The sequence below is a fragment of the Tigriopus californicus genome, chromosome 6, assembly GCF_007210705.1.
Source record: "Tigriopus californicus strain San Diego chromosome 6, Tcal_SD_v2.1, whole genome shotgun sequence".
Taxonomy (NCBI): Eukaryota; Metazoa; Arthropoda; class Copepoda; order Harpacticoida; family Harpacticidae; genus Tigriopus; species Tigriopus californicus.
In genome coordinates this window covers 9,346,642-9,359,854 of record NC_081445.1, presented here as the reverse complement: position 1 = coordinate 9,359,854, position 13,213 = coordinate 9,346,642, and the positions used below count along the sequence as shown (strand labels likewise).

At 40.8% G+C, this 13,213-nt stretch overlaps 5 protein-coding genes and 1 long non-coding RNA gene across 6 annotated transcripts in view; 1 reads left to right on the top strand and 5 right to left on the bottom strand.

The window, feature by feature from the left end:
• Positions 1–1,889, bottom strand: part of LOC131882282 (uncharacterized) — a 9,897-nt gene extending 8,008 nt beyond the window's left edge. The window contains exon 1 of the mRNA XM_059229384.1: positions 1,660–1,889. Within this exon, the coding sequence (XP_059085367.1) occupies positions 1,660–1,853 (194 nt within the window). The 5' untranslated portion in view covers positions 1,854–1,889. The remainder of the gene's footprint in view (positions 1–1,659) is intronic.
• Positions 1,178–2,368, top strand: LOC131882284 (uncharacterized). The gene is made up of 3 exons (XR_009373474.1): positions 1,178–1,316; positions 1,688–1,815; positions 1,891–2,368. It is a non-coding gene; the product is annotated as an uncharacterized LOC131882284 (long non-coding RNA).
• Positions 2,369–3,423: 1,055 nt separating this feature from the next.
• On the bottom strand, positions 3,424–5,925 carry LOC131881947 (uncharacterized). Its single transcript, XM_059228944.1, has 7 exons — positions 5,376–5,925; positions 4,988–5,293; positions 4,727–4,928; positions 3,962–4,666; positions 3,806–3,901; positions 3,676–3,750; positions 3,424–3,605 (listed from the first exon to the last, which is right to left on the bottom strand). The coding sequence occupies exons 1-7, from the start codon at positions 5,835–5,837 to the stop codon at positions 3,538–3,540; spliced, it is 1,914 nt and encodes a 637-aa protein (XP_059084927.1). The 5' UTR covers positions 5,838–5,925; the 3' UTR covers positions 3,424–3,537.
• Positions 5,926–5,957: 32 nt separating this feature from the next.
• On the bottom strand, positions 5,958–7,546 carry LOC131881953 (lambda-crystallin homolog). The gene is made up of 6 exons (XM_059228953.1): positions 7,239–7,546; positions 7,007–7,171; positions 6,759–6,941; positions 6,429–6,696; positions 6,224–6,369; positions 5,958–6,165 (listed from the first exon to the last, which is right to left on the bottom strand). Exons 1-6 carry the CDS (start codon positions 7,323–7,325, stop codon positions 6,043–6,045), a joined length of 972 nt encoding a protein of 323 aa, XP_059084936.1. The 5' UTR covers positions 7,326–7,546; the 3' UTR covers positions 5,958–6,042.
• A 147-nt stretch (positions 7,547–7,693) lies between these two features.
• Positions 7,694–9,279, bottom strand: LOC131881952 (serine/threonine-protein kinase 16-like). Its single transcript, XM_059228952.1, has 5 exons — positions 8,940–9,279; positions 8,624–8,858; positions 8,358–8,562; positions 8,142–8,296; positions 7,694–8,078 (listed from the first exon to the last, which is right to left on the bottom strand). Exons 1-5 carry the CDS (start codon positions 9,071–9,073, stop codon positions 7,812–7,814), a joined length of 996 nt encoding a protein of 331 aa, XP_059084935.1. The 5' UTR covers positions 9,074–9,279; the 3' UTR covers positions 7,694–7,811.
• A 473-nt stretch (positions 9,280–9,752) lies between these two features.
• On the bottom strand, positions 9,753–11,141 carry LOC131881954 (bolA-like protein DDB_G0274169). The gene is made up of 2 exons (XM_059228954.1): positions 10,849–11,141; positions 9,753–10,066 (listed from the first exon to the last, which is right to left on the bottom strand). Exons 1-2 carry the CDS (start codon positions 10,996–10,998, stop codon positions 9,812–9,814), a joined length of 405 nt encoding a protein of 134 aa, XP_059084937.1. The 5' UTR covers positions 10,999–11,141; the 3' UTR covers positions 9,753–9,811.
• Positions 11,142–13,213: the final 2,072 nt, after the last annotated feature.

Here is a 13,213-nt window from a genome sequence, read left to right as displayed (position 1 = left end):
AGGCACTGGATGTACGAAAATGGTAATGGCAGTTACAACTTACATTTTCCTGTTCTCCTGCCCAATTGATACTGTGTTATCTCAGCTCTATCGTCTATTGCTGGACAGTAATGGAGTCAGGGGAATTGTCTTTCATTTAGTTGACCTTATTGATATTAATTAGGTACAGTAAAAAACCTTGAAATATCATGATGATAGTGATATGTTTAAGTGATGTTTTTCCGAAAATTAGCAAATGTTATATCATTTGAAACGTTTTTGGGTTCTATTACATGTTCAATTGTCTTCCACCAAATACGGTAACCATCTCTCATTCGACATTTGGTTGATTGATAGCACATTACCAATTGCTACATGGTTCAATTGTTTTGAACTCACTGTAATCATCTATCGTTCTTCAGAAATATTTAGGTTAATTTCAATTGAACATTCCGAAAAGGTTATTTTGTCCAAAACCCATTTTTCAATTTGCGTTCCATCTTATACCTCATGCGGCATATCTAACTTGACAAATTTTCAATTTAGATTTTAATGATGGTTTGTCACCTTATTAAGATAAGATTTTGAAACTTTAACTTCTTTTTATGTTGAACGGCATCATTGTATATGTTAAAAGGAAAGTTGTGATCGAAATGACTATCACACCTCCGACGGCACCACGAAGCAACAATTGAATACCACAAATCAACAATTGATCTATTAATCATAGATTAATTGTTGGTTCGTGATGGCGTCGGCGGTGTGACAGTGACCTTACTCGGAATACGAGCCTAATTCATTGGATAGAACTTGGGAATTGGCCGCCAAGTTGTCAATGACATTAGAAAGAAGTTCAAAGCCTAAGAAATCAGTGTGGATCCCGACTATGATTATTGCCTTCAAATGTCAAATTAAGACAAATCAATCAGGGTCACCATTGGTCTGGAGGAAACCAATGTCCGAAGGACAAAAAAATACCTTGGCCCCATATCGAGAGCTAGGAAGAAGAACCAGCGCATCATTAATGCAATAGTGCCAAAAGATTTGCCCCGTCCAAGTTCTTGCCCTATGAAGTACAGAGTGGAAAGCAAGTCATCCTTTTCATTAATGAAAAATTGTCCAGGGTTGACAATGTGCCAAAAAGAAGGGCAAATCACGTGTATTTCCTATAAGAGGGTGCGGGATGTGTACCTGATAAAGTTAAGTTCTCTTTTGAAACCAGAAATGCGGCTTCAGTGATCGTCCTGGCTAGAGCCCTCTAGTCTTGGTTATCGTGGACAACTTGGCGGCAGATTCCCAGGTTCTTTGCAATGAATGAGGCTCTTAGTCCGCGTGAGGTCATTTTGATCACAATTTTCCTATTGACATTTACAATGATGCCGTTCATAATATTAAAAATAAGCTAATGTATCAAAACATTGTCTGAATAAAGAAATTAGCCCTAACTAAGCCTAATCTTAAAAGACGACAAATCATGAAAATCTAAATTCAAATTTTGCCAAGTTAAATATGCCGCATGGGGTATTTACGTACTTTCTTGTTCTTAGTATGGATTTCATTACCCATGTCGTTTATTGATAGGCATACAAGTCATTAGCACTCAAAGCATAAGTCTGATAATTCCTTCTTCCAACTACTGTACATGTGAAATGGAGATTTAGTTATTTTTCCAACACTTACCATTTCCACTCTTGTGTTTCTTTTATAGTTAAAGTGAACACTCCTTCAAAGCAAAGAAGTAAAATCGTAATGGCCAAATACCAATACCAAGGATCGTCCTTCAGACTGACAGCTTTATAAATGGCCACTAAACCGTGAGCTGCAAATATCAAACGGGTGAGAATGGCCTTGATGGTGTCAATAAAACTTGCCATTGTCAAGAGGATTTCTCCGATCTCCTCTCCTCCAAAGGGCTTAAGTCAACTGAGGTCTGAAATGAGTGGTTTTGATTCTGGCCCCCTCAAACCCTCAACCAACCATGTAACCTGGGTCAGAGATGAGTGGAAATAACCAGGGGAAAACTGGAACAATGAAGAGCCCACCCAAGGCCGATGGGATAATTTTTCTTCCCCTTTTTCGATGAAATGAGACTTCAGGTGCAGGACTCCTCAACCTTTAAGCCATCAAGCAATTCTCAACCCAAGATCTCTCATCCACGTGACAGCGGGACAGATTGCTTTCTGTTCCTTGATTGTCAACAGAAGTGCCTCCAAATGGATCACTTGATGTGATATTCTGTTGCGATTAAGAAGTCCATGTTTGAAGTGCTTCTGTCCGAATTGTCAGAAGGACTCTTAAAGGCGAATGAAGAGAGAGAAAAAACTCTCTAATTGTATGAAAACGATGCTCCTGGGACCCCCATGCCATGGACCACACGGGGAATAGGGAAAGAGGAATAAAAAGGAAAGGAAATGGCTTCATTTTATTGAGGCATCCAGATTCACACCTTTGGGTAGGACGTTGTAGTAGACCTCTGACCCCCGAAGGACCTTAAATGGTCGAAGCAAAAAACGAAATCATCCTCAAATAAGTTCTGTATGTTTTCAATGAAGGATGATTTTGAAGGTTTCGTTGATTCCAATGTCTTCTTATCGCCAGGAGCAAAAAGCGTGTCGTGGGTCGTTTGGGCGGCCTTGGGCGGCTGAGACTAGTTTGGACTTTTTTGTTGCTTTTTTAGCACTACCATGGCCTGAATCATGAACCAAAACATGGGCACCAAAGTGCACATTTCATTCAAACACAAAAAATTACTGCCTCAAGTACTTAAAACTCGTTAAATCGACAGAACTCGTGACCGAATTGAGTTTTGCCTCTCAAGATAGAACGAGCCAGGGACCAAAATCAATTGATTTAGCAACTTAATACTTGAAATGAAGATATTTGGTCAGCGGCAAGTAATTGTTATCTTTTGAATGAAATGCGTGCCTTTGTGTCCATGTTTTCATTCAAAACTACAACAATCCTAATTCAGGCCTTATTAGTGCTCTAAAGGCCAAAAACGAGTATCGGGCCAAACTAGTCCCACCCGTCCAAAACAGCCGTCGCACTGCTTATGTCGCTGGCATCGAGATGACGCATCTTTCCTTTCATAGTCTTTACTCTGGTGGATTTACTTTTCCGTTTAGAAAAGTACGCTCTGATTGTTAAGAGACAAGAAGAATTCATTTTACATCTAATGCCAAGTCTTTAAACTCGATAGCAGCCAATTTAAAGAGCTGTCTCGCACACAAGAAGAAACTGTTTTAATTATGAACCCAATTAGACACCCCTTGAACGGTGATGGGTGGCACTTTGTTCTTTTGATACCACGACATTCCTTATTCTAAGTCTTTGGAAAAGAGGTCTTTAAATATAAAGGCACTGGTTAGGAGACCTCTTGTCCAATCCCTTCTTTCATCATAAGTCTCGACTTCGAAACTCATTTGGAGGAAACTGCAATCTTGATTTGGCTGAAAATGTTTCATGTCACATGATTTATTAAATCACAGAATACCACAGTATTTGGTTTATGCAGCTCATAAAGTGAATAAAAATTGTAGTTAGTCTGGGACGGGTCAATCATTGCCCCGAAATATTGAATAAATTAGGGTTGGACAAATCCTTCAGTCGAAGGCATAAGAAAGGATCTGGAACAAAAAGGTTGTGTTAATTGCTTATAAAGTAAACATTCGATTTAATAATCAGAAATAACCCTACTATTTGCTCCGTCGACCACCAAAGAGGCTTCCTCGGTAATCATAGCCGTTCCATCAACCTCGGATTCAGGGAGCCCTGAAAGCCAACAATTGCTACAGAAAACGCTCTTGGAGGCCCTCTTAAGACGTACCATGAGATTCAGAAACCAATAAAATCCCTTCGTCGTCTTGGGAGCTCTTGGAAGAACTACTGGAGCTCCGCGACACCGATTTTTGAGATGATAAATCTAAAATAGAAACACAATGTTGCAAATTTCTAACCTGAAGCATAACAACTTATTACTTACTACTTGAAGCAGAGGTCGAGAACGAGATACCAATGGAAGAGCTCAGAAATTTAGATTTGGAATTCGCCTCTTCTTGGGCATCTTTCATTTCAGATTGAGTATTGGACATGTCGGTCAAGGTCTCGTCATTTTCCAAGGTTACGATATTGCTTTCCGATTGTTTAGATGTTTCAATGACCGAACTTTCGGTTTCAACGAGAGAAGATTCCATGGTTTCGAGGCCTTCAGATTCAACGAGAGAAGATTCCATGGTTTCGAGGCCTTCAGATTCAACGAGAGAAGATTCCATGGTTTCGAGGCCTTCAGATTCAACGAGAGAAGATTCCATGGTTTCGAGGCCTTCAGATTCAACGAGAGAAGATTCCATGGTTTCGAGGCCTTCGGTTTGAACAACTTCGGATTCCGAATTCATGACAGAACTTTCCGATTCAACCACCTCCACCTCGCTCTCGCTTGAAGAGGTGCCATGGAATGAAGATTCGGTAGCATCCACAATTTCATCATCTTTGACCTCTGAAGTAGCATCCTGACCAAAGCTATTGGCCAGGACGGTATCTTGATTCTCCACAAATTCATTAGTTCTGTGTTGGTGAGAGTTCGATTCGGTGGACTCGAACGAATGAAATACCTGGCCTTGAAAGTTCTCTCCAAATCTAGAATTATCTTCCCCAAAGTCCTGGACTTCAGGAATGGTATTGGAATAATCTACAACAGAAAAAAACCGTGCCAATGTGTTTGTGTGTATGACATTATTTACTTCCTTACCATCAAAGTTGATTAAGGGATATTCCTGGTAATGAGCAGACCTTCGATTTCTGGCTGACCGAACTTGAACGTTAAGTTCGCTATTCAATTCCGTGTTGAGTTCTTTGTTGACGTGACTGTTGAATTGGCTATTCAATTGGCCGTTAAAGACATTTGCGCGTTGGAAGGCGTTACCAACCTCTTCGGTGATCACTTCAACTTCCTTTAAAAAAGGACTTATCATCAGCAGAGCCTTTCAGAGACTCGCTCTGGTCGCCTCACCTGACTAATTGTTTCCAGTTCGGTTTGAAGATCGACATTTTCGATTTGGTCTTGGAGAATATTTTCGTTTCCCACGGCTAAGTTTGCGGCTTGAGAAATGGGTCGAACAGCATTGGTGAAGGGTCTGGCAGCGTCAGTCAGGGGTCTTAGGGCCTCTTTGATACCATCTTCCAAGGGTTCTGTGAACTCTTGGAACTGGTCAGTGGCAAGGCCAGCCAATTTGACGGTAGGAGCCACAATGGCAGCTCCAGTCTTGAGGAAAGGCTTGGAAAGCAACACTCCTTTGAACACGAAAGGAGCAGCAACCTAAGATTATGAATGATATGAATTTAATACTTTAATTACCCTTAACTATCTGGCGACTGGGGAACAATGGATAAAAGAGTACCTTAGATTTGATTTTGATAATGGGCGCAGATAGTTGAGCACCAAGGCCGACCAAGGGTGCCAATAGGATAGAGTTGATCTTCAAGGCACTAAGTCCAATGGCGGCTCCAGAATTGGCGATGACTCCCAGGGAGTTAGTGGGAGTACCAAATATGTTCAGCCTGTTGGGCACAGGTCCAGTGGGCAGAGTAGGTAAGCCCGCATTCCCGATAATGGGTGCACCAACAGGATTCAGAGCACCCAGTGGATTTGTCAGTGGGCTCGTTATATCTTCCACCAAATTCTCTTTGGCGTCTTGCAGGGTGTCGAGGCTCGCGATGGGTTGGGAATCTGTATCCAGCCCAAGTTTTCCGCCCAACCCGTTGCTTATACTGGCGGGTGAAAGCGAGGGGATGGCCGTGAACACGACATTTGGAAAGAAGAGCGAGAAAAGAGCCAGAGACCACATAGTTTTCGTACTCATTTTGACCCACCAGGCACTTAAGGATAGGTCACTGTGCCGAATCAAGGTCGTCAAAGTGGTTTTGGAACTGTGAACAAACTGAAAGCTTTTGCTGAGCATTGAGTAAGGTACGAGTAAGAGCAGGAGTGTTTTGGTGTATTTTACATGCATCGAAAGTGATAATATCGCATGGACCCATCATACAGTGAAGAACAGAGATTGATATTCACTTTGGCAGACCCCTCTTCAGTTTGGCCAAGGCTGCAAGGCAAGTATCCCTACGAAGCTTGCGTTCATCCAAGTCCTTCGGGGGATACAAAGTCTCCAATTGCTTCGTGATCTCTTCCACCTGTAAGTTCAATTCAGTTCAATGATGTTTTAGGATATGCCTTAGAAAGCGCCCTTACCTCTTTCTTATGTTCATCCGTTTCCATCTTCCAAGCTTCAGGCACCGGCCCCAGGTCTTGGCTCACCTTGTAGATGGTGTTTCCATAGGTTTGGCAATATTGTGCGGCTCCGTTGGGGGCGTTCAAATGGATGGTTTCCATAGGACCTAAAGTAGTTCAGCCATGATTCATTTCCCTATTAACTATCCTCTTGAGAGGGTCGTACCCATGAAGGCGTATCTCAAGCCTAGGCCATCTCGCATGACCACATCGAGGTCGTCCACTGAGACCACCTTATTGGCCAGAAGTCTCCAGCATTCGTTCAACAGAGCATATTGCATCCGATTAAGAACAAATCCGGGCAGCTCCCGAGACAAAGAGACAGGTACTTGACCCACCCGAGTCATTAGGGTTCGGGCTTCAGTTTGAGTGAATTCATTGGTCCAGGGGGCAGGGACCAATTCGGTCATGGGGGCATGATAGGGCGGGTTTACCTAAATTGACCGACCATCAAAAACCTCAAGAGGTCCAACTCTAAGCAACGAGCAGGTCTTACTGGATGGGCGACAATAAATTGTTCTCGATGGCGAAGATCCTTTGAAATCAAGCTAGGAACGATGCACGAGGTCGAGGAGGCCAGAATCATCTTGGCCGAATCCACAAGACCGTCAATCTCGGTCCAGATTTTTTTCTTCAATTCCAAATCCTCGGGAACGGACTCTTGGATGTACACAGCACCCTTTGAGATTGCAAATATTCTGTTTTATCATGCTTTTAGCGGCATACGGAGGGTATTCAACCTACTGTGATGCATTCTTTGAGATCCGTTGTAACGTGGATTAGGGTCTTTTGCTGATGGGCGGGTAGGGTTCCACGAAGGGTTCCCTCCTTCTCAAATTTCTCGACCTCCAAGCCGATGTCACTAACCGCTTTATCCAATTGTTCTTGCTTGATATCGTACATCCAAACCTGCATTGAAGTGTTTATTGGTATGATTGAACCCTTTAAACCGTTTGACTTTATGGTTCTCATTTACCTCATATCCCACGGAAGCGAAAATCATGGCCCAGCTCTTGCCGACCAGACCCGACCCGACCAAACCAACTTTCCCAGGGGTTGTCATGTTCAAAAATTTCGAATTATGATTGGACCCGATTCACACGATTCGACTTAACCAACTATGTTCGGTTCATAGAAGAGTCGAGGAAAACTGGAGAAACGAGTTTGGCGTCTTCCTCATACACACCCAGTTCAGTTACGAGATGTTCGCTACGTACACTCGATTCAGGACGACAGCTTGGTACCTTGCGAGCGTCCCGTGTACCCTCTGACCCAGGTCTGGCTAGTTCCACGTTGACCAGCAAGAAATTGAGCGTCGGTTAGGGTTTGTGGGAACTTTTTTCTTTCTGATGAATTCATTACTTCAGCATAGAGGAAAGCTTTATGGCTTTGGGAGTTGTGAACAGATATGTTTGTGATAAATTCCGTAGCTCACTGTTTGAGAGTTTTTATTACTCAGGGTGTGGGTGATCGTTCGTAGATATATAAATAAGTTCTGTCCATTGTCAATTGATGATTTTGATGAGAGGTAAGATAAGCTGGCCGGGTATCACACTTTTGGGTTGGTTTCCTTGGTCGATGTGTTGTTTAACATATCCTGGATTCGATCCATAATCTGAGATAGATATGGCCTCACAGCAATATTCGGGGTCAACATCCACGTAATCACGTTATGCATGTCAGTGGAGAAAGTAGAATTGGGGGGAAATTTCAAATTGTTCCCTTGAACAGCCAAGGCAACGCTATCCCCGCGCTCAAATACTGTGTCAAATGGCGATTTGAAGAAACACATGGCATACAAGAGGCATCCTAGAGACTGGAATATAAGTTTTGAAAATAACTTCAGAGTAATAGTCAAGTAATCAAAGGACGATCTCACCCAGACGTCTGTCCGTTCGTCAATTTCACAACGAGAGTTGACTTGGAAAAGCTCTGGAGGACGATAGGTAATGGAACATCGTTCCGCAGCCACGTCTTGAAGGTGCTGAGCTTCTGAATGGGTTTTGATTGAAACACAAGCTGTTGTTGTGGACCCTGAAAACGGTTCAAAAGCGAATATTTGTATGCGGGTTTGAATCCAAAAGCTTCTTCTTACCAAGGTCCATGATAACGGGGCGCATGTCTCTCGTTAAAAGAACATTATGTGGCTTCAAGTCTCGATGGGCCAAAGGTTGTGGTTCAATGGAATGCATGAAATGAACGGCCTCGCAAATCTGTTGGAAGAGTTTCAAGGCAAACTCCTCAGAAAAGGGCTCCTTTTTGACCTCTCGTCTAACCAACTCATCGTGTAAAGTGCCTCTCTGTAGAAATAATAGCAACACTTTATTACACTGTAATCAGCCTAGAGCTACTCTAACCTACAGGATAGTATGGCAGCAACAGAAGCACTTCACTGGTAACGTTATGCATGATATCTGCGCTGCCAATCACAGCACTAGCCTCCAGTTCCAAAATAGCGGGATGTTCCAAATGCTTGTGGAACTCAATTTCCCTCTGAGCGGCAATCTGGTCCTCGGTCGAGTGACATGTAATGCGCTTGAGCGCAAATTTATCACGTGTGCGAACATGCTCCACCAAATCAATGGTACTGAAACCCCTGAAACAGCATGGAAACCCACTCTGTATTAGCTGGACTCTATAAGAGACTTGTTGCATACTAATGAGACCAAGTATATACCCTTCTGCAATTTGCTCCAAGATCCGATAGGTCACCCCATCCACGACGATACTTTCTTTGGCACAAATACAGCCCATTACCAGTTTGCTCAAGGCTTGTAGAAGGCTGTCCTCAGACACGCGAATGGAGGTCATGGCCAGACCAACCAACAGCACTTACTCAGCAGACTCAACAACACATAAGAAGATTATGGATATGAATGAGGTATTCATGATTTTTTTAGGGAAATGAGGGAACGAATGGGTTGATGGAACCTAATTAGGGGATCCAAAGAGGGTTTCAGTGTTGGCAGGCATAGATAGAGAGGCTAGAAGCCAAACTGAAATAGGCCTGGAATTTCTCATGTCGGGCTGATTGCCCTTCAGTGAGAGTTCAAAGAAAGAAAATATCTGAGTCATGAGAAAACGCTATCTTCAAAACATGTACAGTTGTACTTAGCGTCAATCCCAAGATCCAATTACCTCACATTTCAATGACAACTGGTATGTAATTCAGTGATAAGTGGGGGGCAATTCGACCCGAATCACATGTATCTATGAAACGACTTCTATTTGAAACTTCTGGATCAAGTAATACTTTAGTTTGCTCATCGGCAACGATGTCAAAATTTACAAGGAGCTCAATCTTCAATCAAGCTTTCATAGAAAAATCCTATTCCCATCTTCACATTTTAGAAGACGTTGTGTAACAAAGGCATAACTCATTCATTTTCCACGTGTTTGTATGCACGATCCCGTGCATTGGTTGATTTTCCAAAGTTTGAAAACGACGATTTGATTTCACATTCTAGCTACCATTAAATTACTGGCGTCATTCAAAGTTTGTAAGGATTTCATTTGGCGAGCTAACTAATATTATTTGTCAACATTGATTCATTTGCCGAAACCACCCCGACAAGAAGGGCTTGGCTCAATGGTTTTGTTATCCACATTTTCCCACTGTTCAGGCGTTTTAGCCACAATTGAGAGGGCGTGAACGCCAGATTCCAATTCCTCAGTCAAGGTTTCATTGACCAGTCTGTGCCTCTTGATCAAGGCCAAATCCTTGAAGACGTCGCTCACAATCATAACCTTGAAATGGGTTTCGGAACCCTTGGGAACATTATGCATGTAGGACTCATTGACCACCTGAAAGTTGAGATATTGAGAAACTAAATCGTGTTCTTATAATTTCACCAGTAAATAGCGTCCTGATGAGACTTAAGGTTTAGAAAAATAAAACACAATTAGTTTTGAATTACTGTCAACATGGATACTTCAATCTTGGGACTCTATTTATCATGTGTTTTCGAGTTTACACAAAGCCTGGTTACGATCGAATAAAGTTTTGTTAACACTTAGTTTTCGTAAAAATCATCAAGGTGGAAAAATGGGTTAAAAATGTCAGAAAGGGTTTTTTTCTGCACTCTTCGAGTTGAATTGCTCTCTTAGAATTTCACCATTAGATGGAGCAATGATAAAGGCAAAAATTTACAAATAAAGAGCGAAGGATCATTTGAACTTGCTTCCACATTGATACCTTGAAGTTTAGGTCATATATATCACTCAATATCAAGTTCACTGAATCCTGGCAATGGAGTTTTTGAACTACTTTGCTCCTCTTGTTAGTTAAATTCAGGGTAGAAAATTGGTCAACATGTTGAAAAATGGGTTTTTGATCGAAGTAGCTTCAAATGCTAGTGAAGGTATGGGCCAAGGCAGCATGGTCACTTATGATTGACACAGAGATTGGAGTTAGATAGTTAACTCGGCTGCTTTGTAAATTACCAAAATCACAACATGCTGTCTTGTTTTGACACGAGAGAATGCAGGTTGTGAAAAATGATGAGCAGTATTCTGTTGACCTCAAGATAATATATTTCAATTTATAACTCAATCTGTTCTCCTTTCAAAATTGTACTTTACCATACCTCAAAATGAATGGGAACGAACTTGTTAGTGAGTTTCTCTCTGATCTTGCTTTCGATAGGTCCTCCCAAGTTCGAAGCCATTCTGAAATGGTCCAAAATACAGGAATGGTGTTGGATTTTGGAGCTCCAGCTTCGAACAATGAATGCCATTGATCTATAGCAATATTAGAATGATGTAAATATTTCACTACTCTGAGGATTTGTTTGTTTGGGTAAGTCGGTAGCCTAGTGTTTTGGACTCTCTCAACCTCCATTTGAGCGAAGCAGTTCATGTTTGATTAACATCAATGGCGGGCATTGTTAACTCAAAAGTTGACCTCGGGTAACCATTGATGTTTTTGGTTTAGAGCTAGACTAGAATTTATCCCAAAATTATCTCTGAAGTACCTTTAACAACCATTATAACATAATTCTGATTAAGTATCCCTTGTTCAAAAAGAAATAACTTTGTTATATTTAAATCAATATGATTCGTTATTTTTCAAATAGTTTGAGAATGCCACTCCCACCCAAAGTAGGCATCATTTAATTATGAGTTTCCTTGAGCCCACTAAAATGCGTTATGTTGATGGAACGCCATTCATTGTACAGGCAATCACGTTTATAACAGTAACTCATTTCTAGTATTTATGTGAATAACTATATTTGTTGATGCATCTATCAACAATCATGGTTGAAATATGTATAGGGACCTCCAATATTGTACTACTAGAACTACCCTGTTCTGTCCAAATACAAATGGTTTTCACCGTCTTGTGATTAGAAATAGTAGTTGATAAAACAAAAATTAATTGGGACGAGAATATAAAAAAAGTAATTTAGAAGAGATGGGCTTTGAAACAAAAATTTGAAGAACAAAATATGATGGCTGCAACAAATTGAAAGAAAAATATCTTTCTTATTTGATTATTTTTTGCAAAATTGTTGATTGACACATTGCTGTGGGACGTGCATGCAGGGTTGCTTAAATAAATGGATTAAAGCAAGATTGTCAAGTACTGATCCGTTTTTCAAAGCTTTTTAGTCTCTTTTTTGCATGTTGTATTTTTCTAGATTTGTCAATGTAAGTTTATTCACAACATGATTAATTAATTTTGTCTTGTGTCCTTATTTGCCTCTTGAGGGATACTCTGCATCTTTAGCTTCTTATCTTACATTTTAACACCTTAACACGGACAAATCAACTATTTTATTTTGATGGTTCACTATATATTCTTGGTTCTTCTTTAGTATTTAAAAATATTCCTATTCCGTCTTTCCAATGAGCTTCATTTATTGAACACTGCTCCTGAGTATGCTCTTTAGCTTGCACAATCTTGTCCTCTTGATTCAGTTCCATGGCTTGATTCAGCGGGAAAAGAAAAGTTGTGTCGATTCTTTTCAGAAGAGTCCATACCTGAAAAACGTTTGATACCCACCTTTGCTTTGAATCAACAAAAATCAAAGTAAATGAATACTGATGGATGCAAGTAATTTGATTGCTCGCCCTCTATCTAGCCGATGTAACAATGTTGCATATAACATATTTTTGCCTTGTTTTGAAAAAAAAACAACAATAAAATCAAATCTGTAATCCTAGCTTTAGCCGCCCAAACAGATAGTTTTCTGAATTGTGAAGTGGATACACTAACACTGCAAGCGAGAATTCCGTTAATCGTTACCGTCAGAGAGTTCAATTTAACTATTTGACGTCGATACTAACCCAAAAAAAAATCATTATTCATGTAACAAATTTGCTCCCAGCCAGAGACATGCCCTTGGCTCGAAATTGACCAAGTTTAAGTCCCATTTCAAACGTTTTCAGATGCGTTTTGCCTGGAAAATACGTTTCGACGCATTTTGAAATGCTGAATCAAGCCATTGCTTCAGAGAAAAATGATAGCAAAACCTACTTTGATTGCTAATTAGTAATCAACATCTTTCCGTTATTTCATTTGTGCTCGTCACTTCGACTTTATTATCTTGACATTCTCTTCATGAAGTGTGTTGGTGCTCAAAAAGCTACAGAGAATAATTAACTGTATAATGGGAATCAATCATACTACACAGCAATCAGTATATGATTATTATGTGGGAACGCAAGCAGCCCAATCATTCTTTTTCCGGTTGCGAATGCTTTGATTTCACTCTTAACGGGTACAGTAACAGTATTATTAATATTATTGTGGGGGTCATTCGGGGCCTCTAAAAACTATACAAAGTTGACTGACAATCGAAGTTATGTACTGTAGTGGTGTGACCATATTTACTAAAGGGTCTTTTTCTGATCGGATGAGTTCAGTAAAGTTGGGAGATTTGAGAAAGCCTCTGGATTTCTTGGAAAAAAGCAACGAGAATAGACACGCCATTTCAAGGCCAAAGAGAA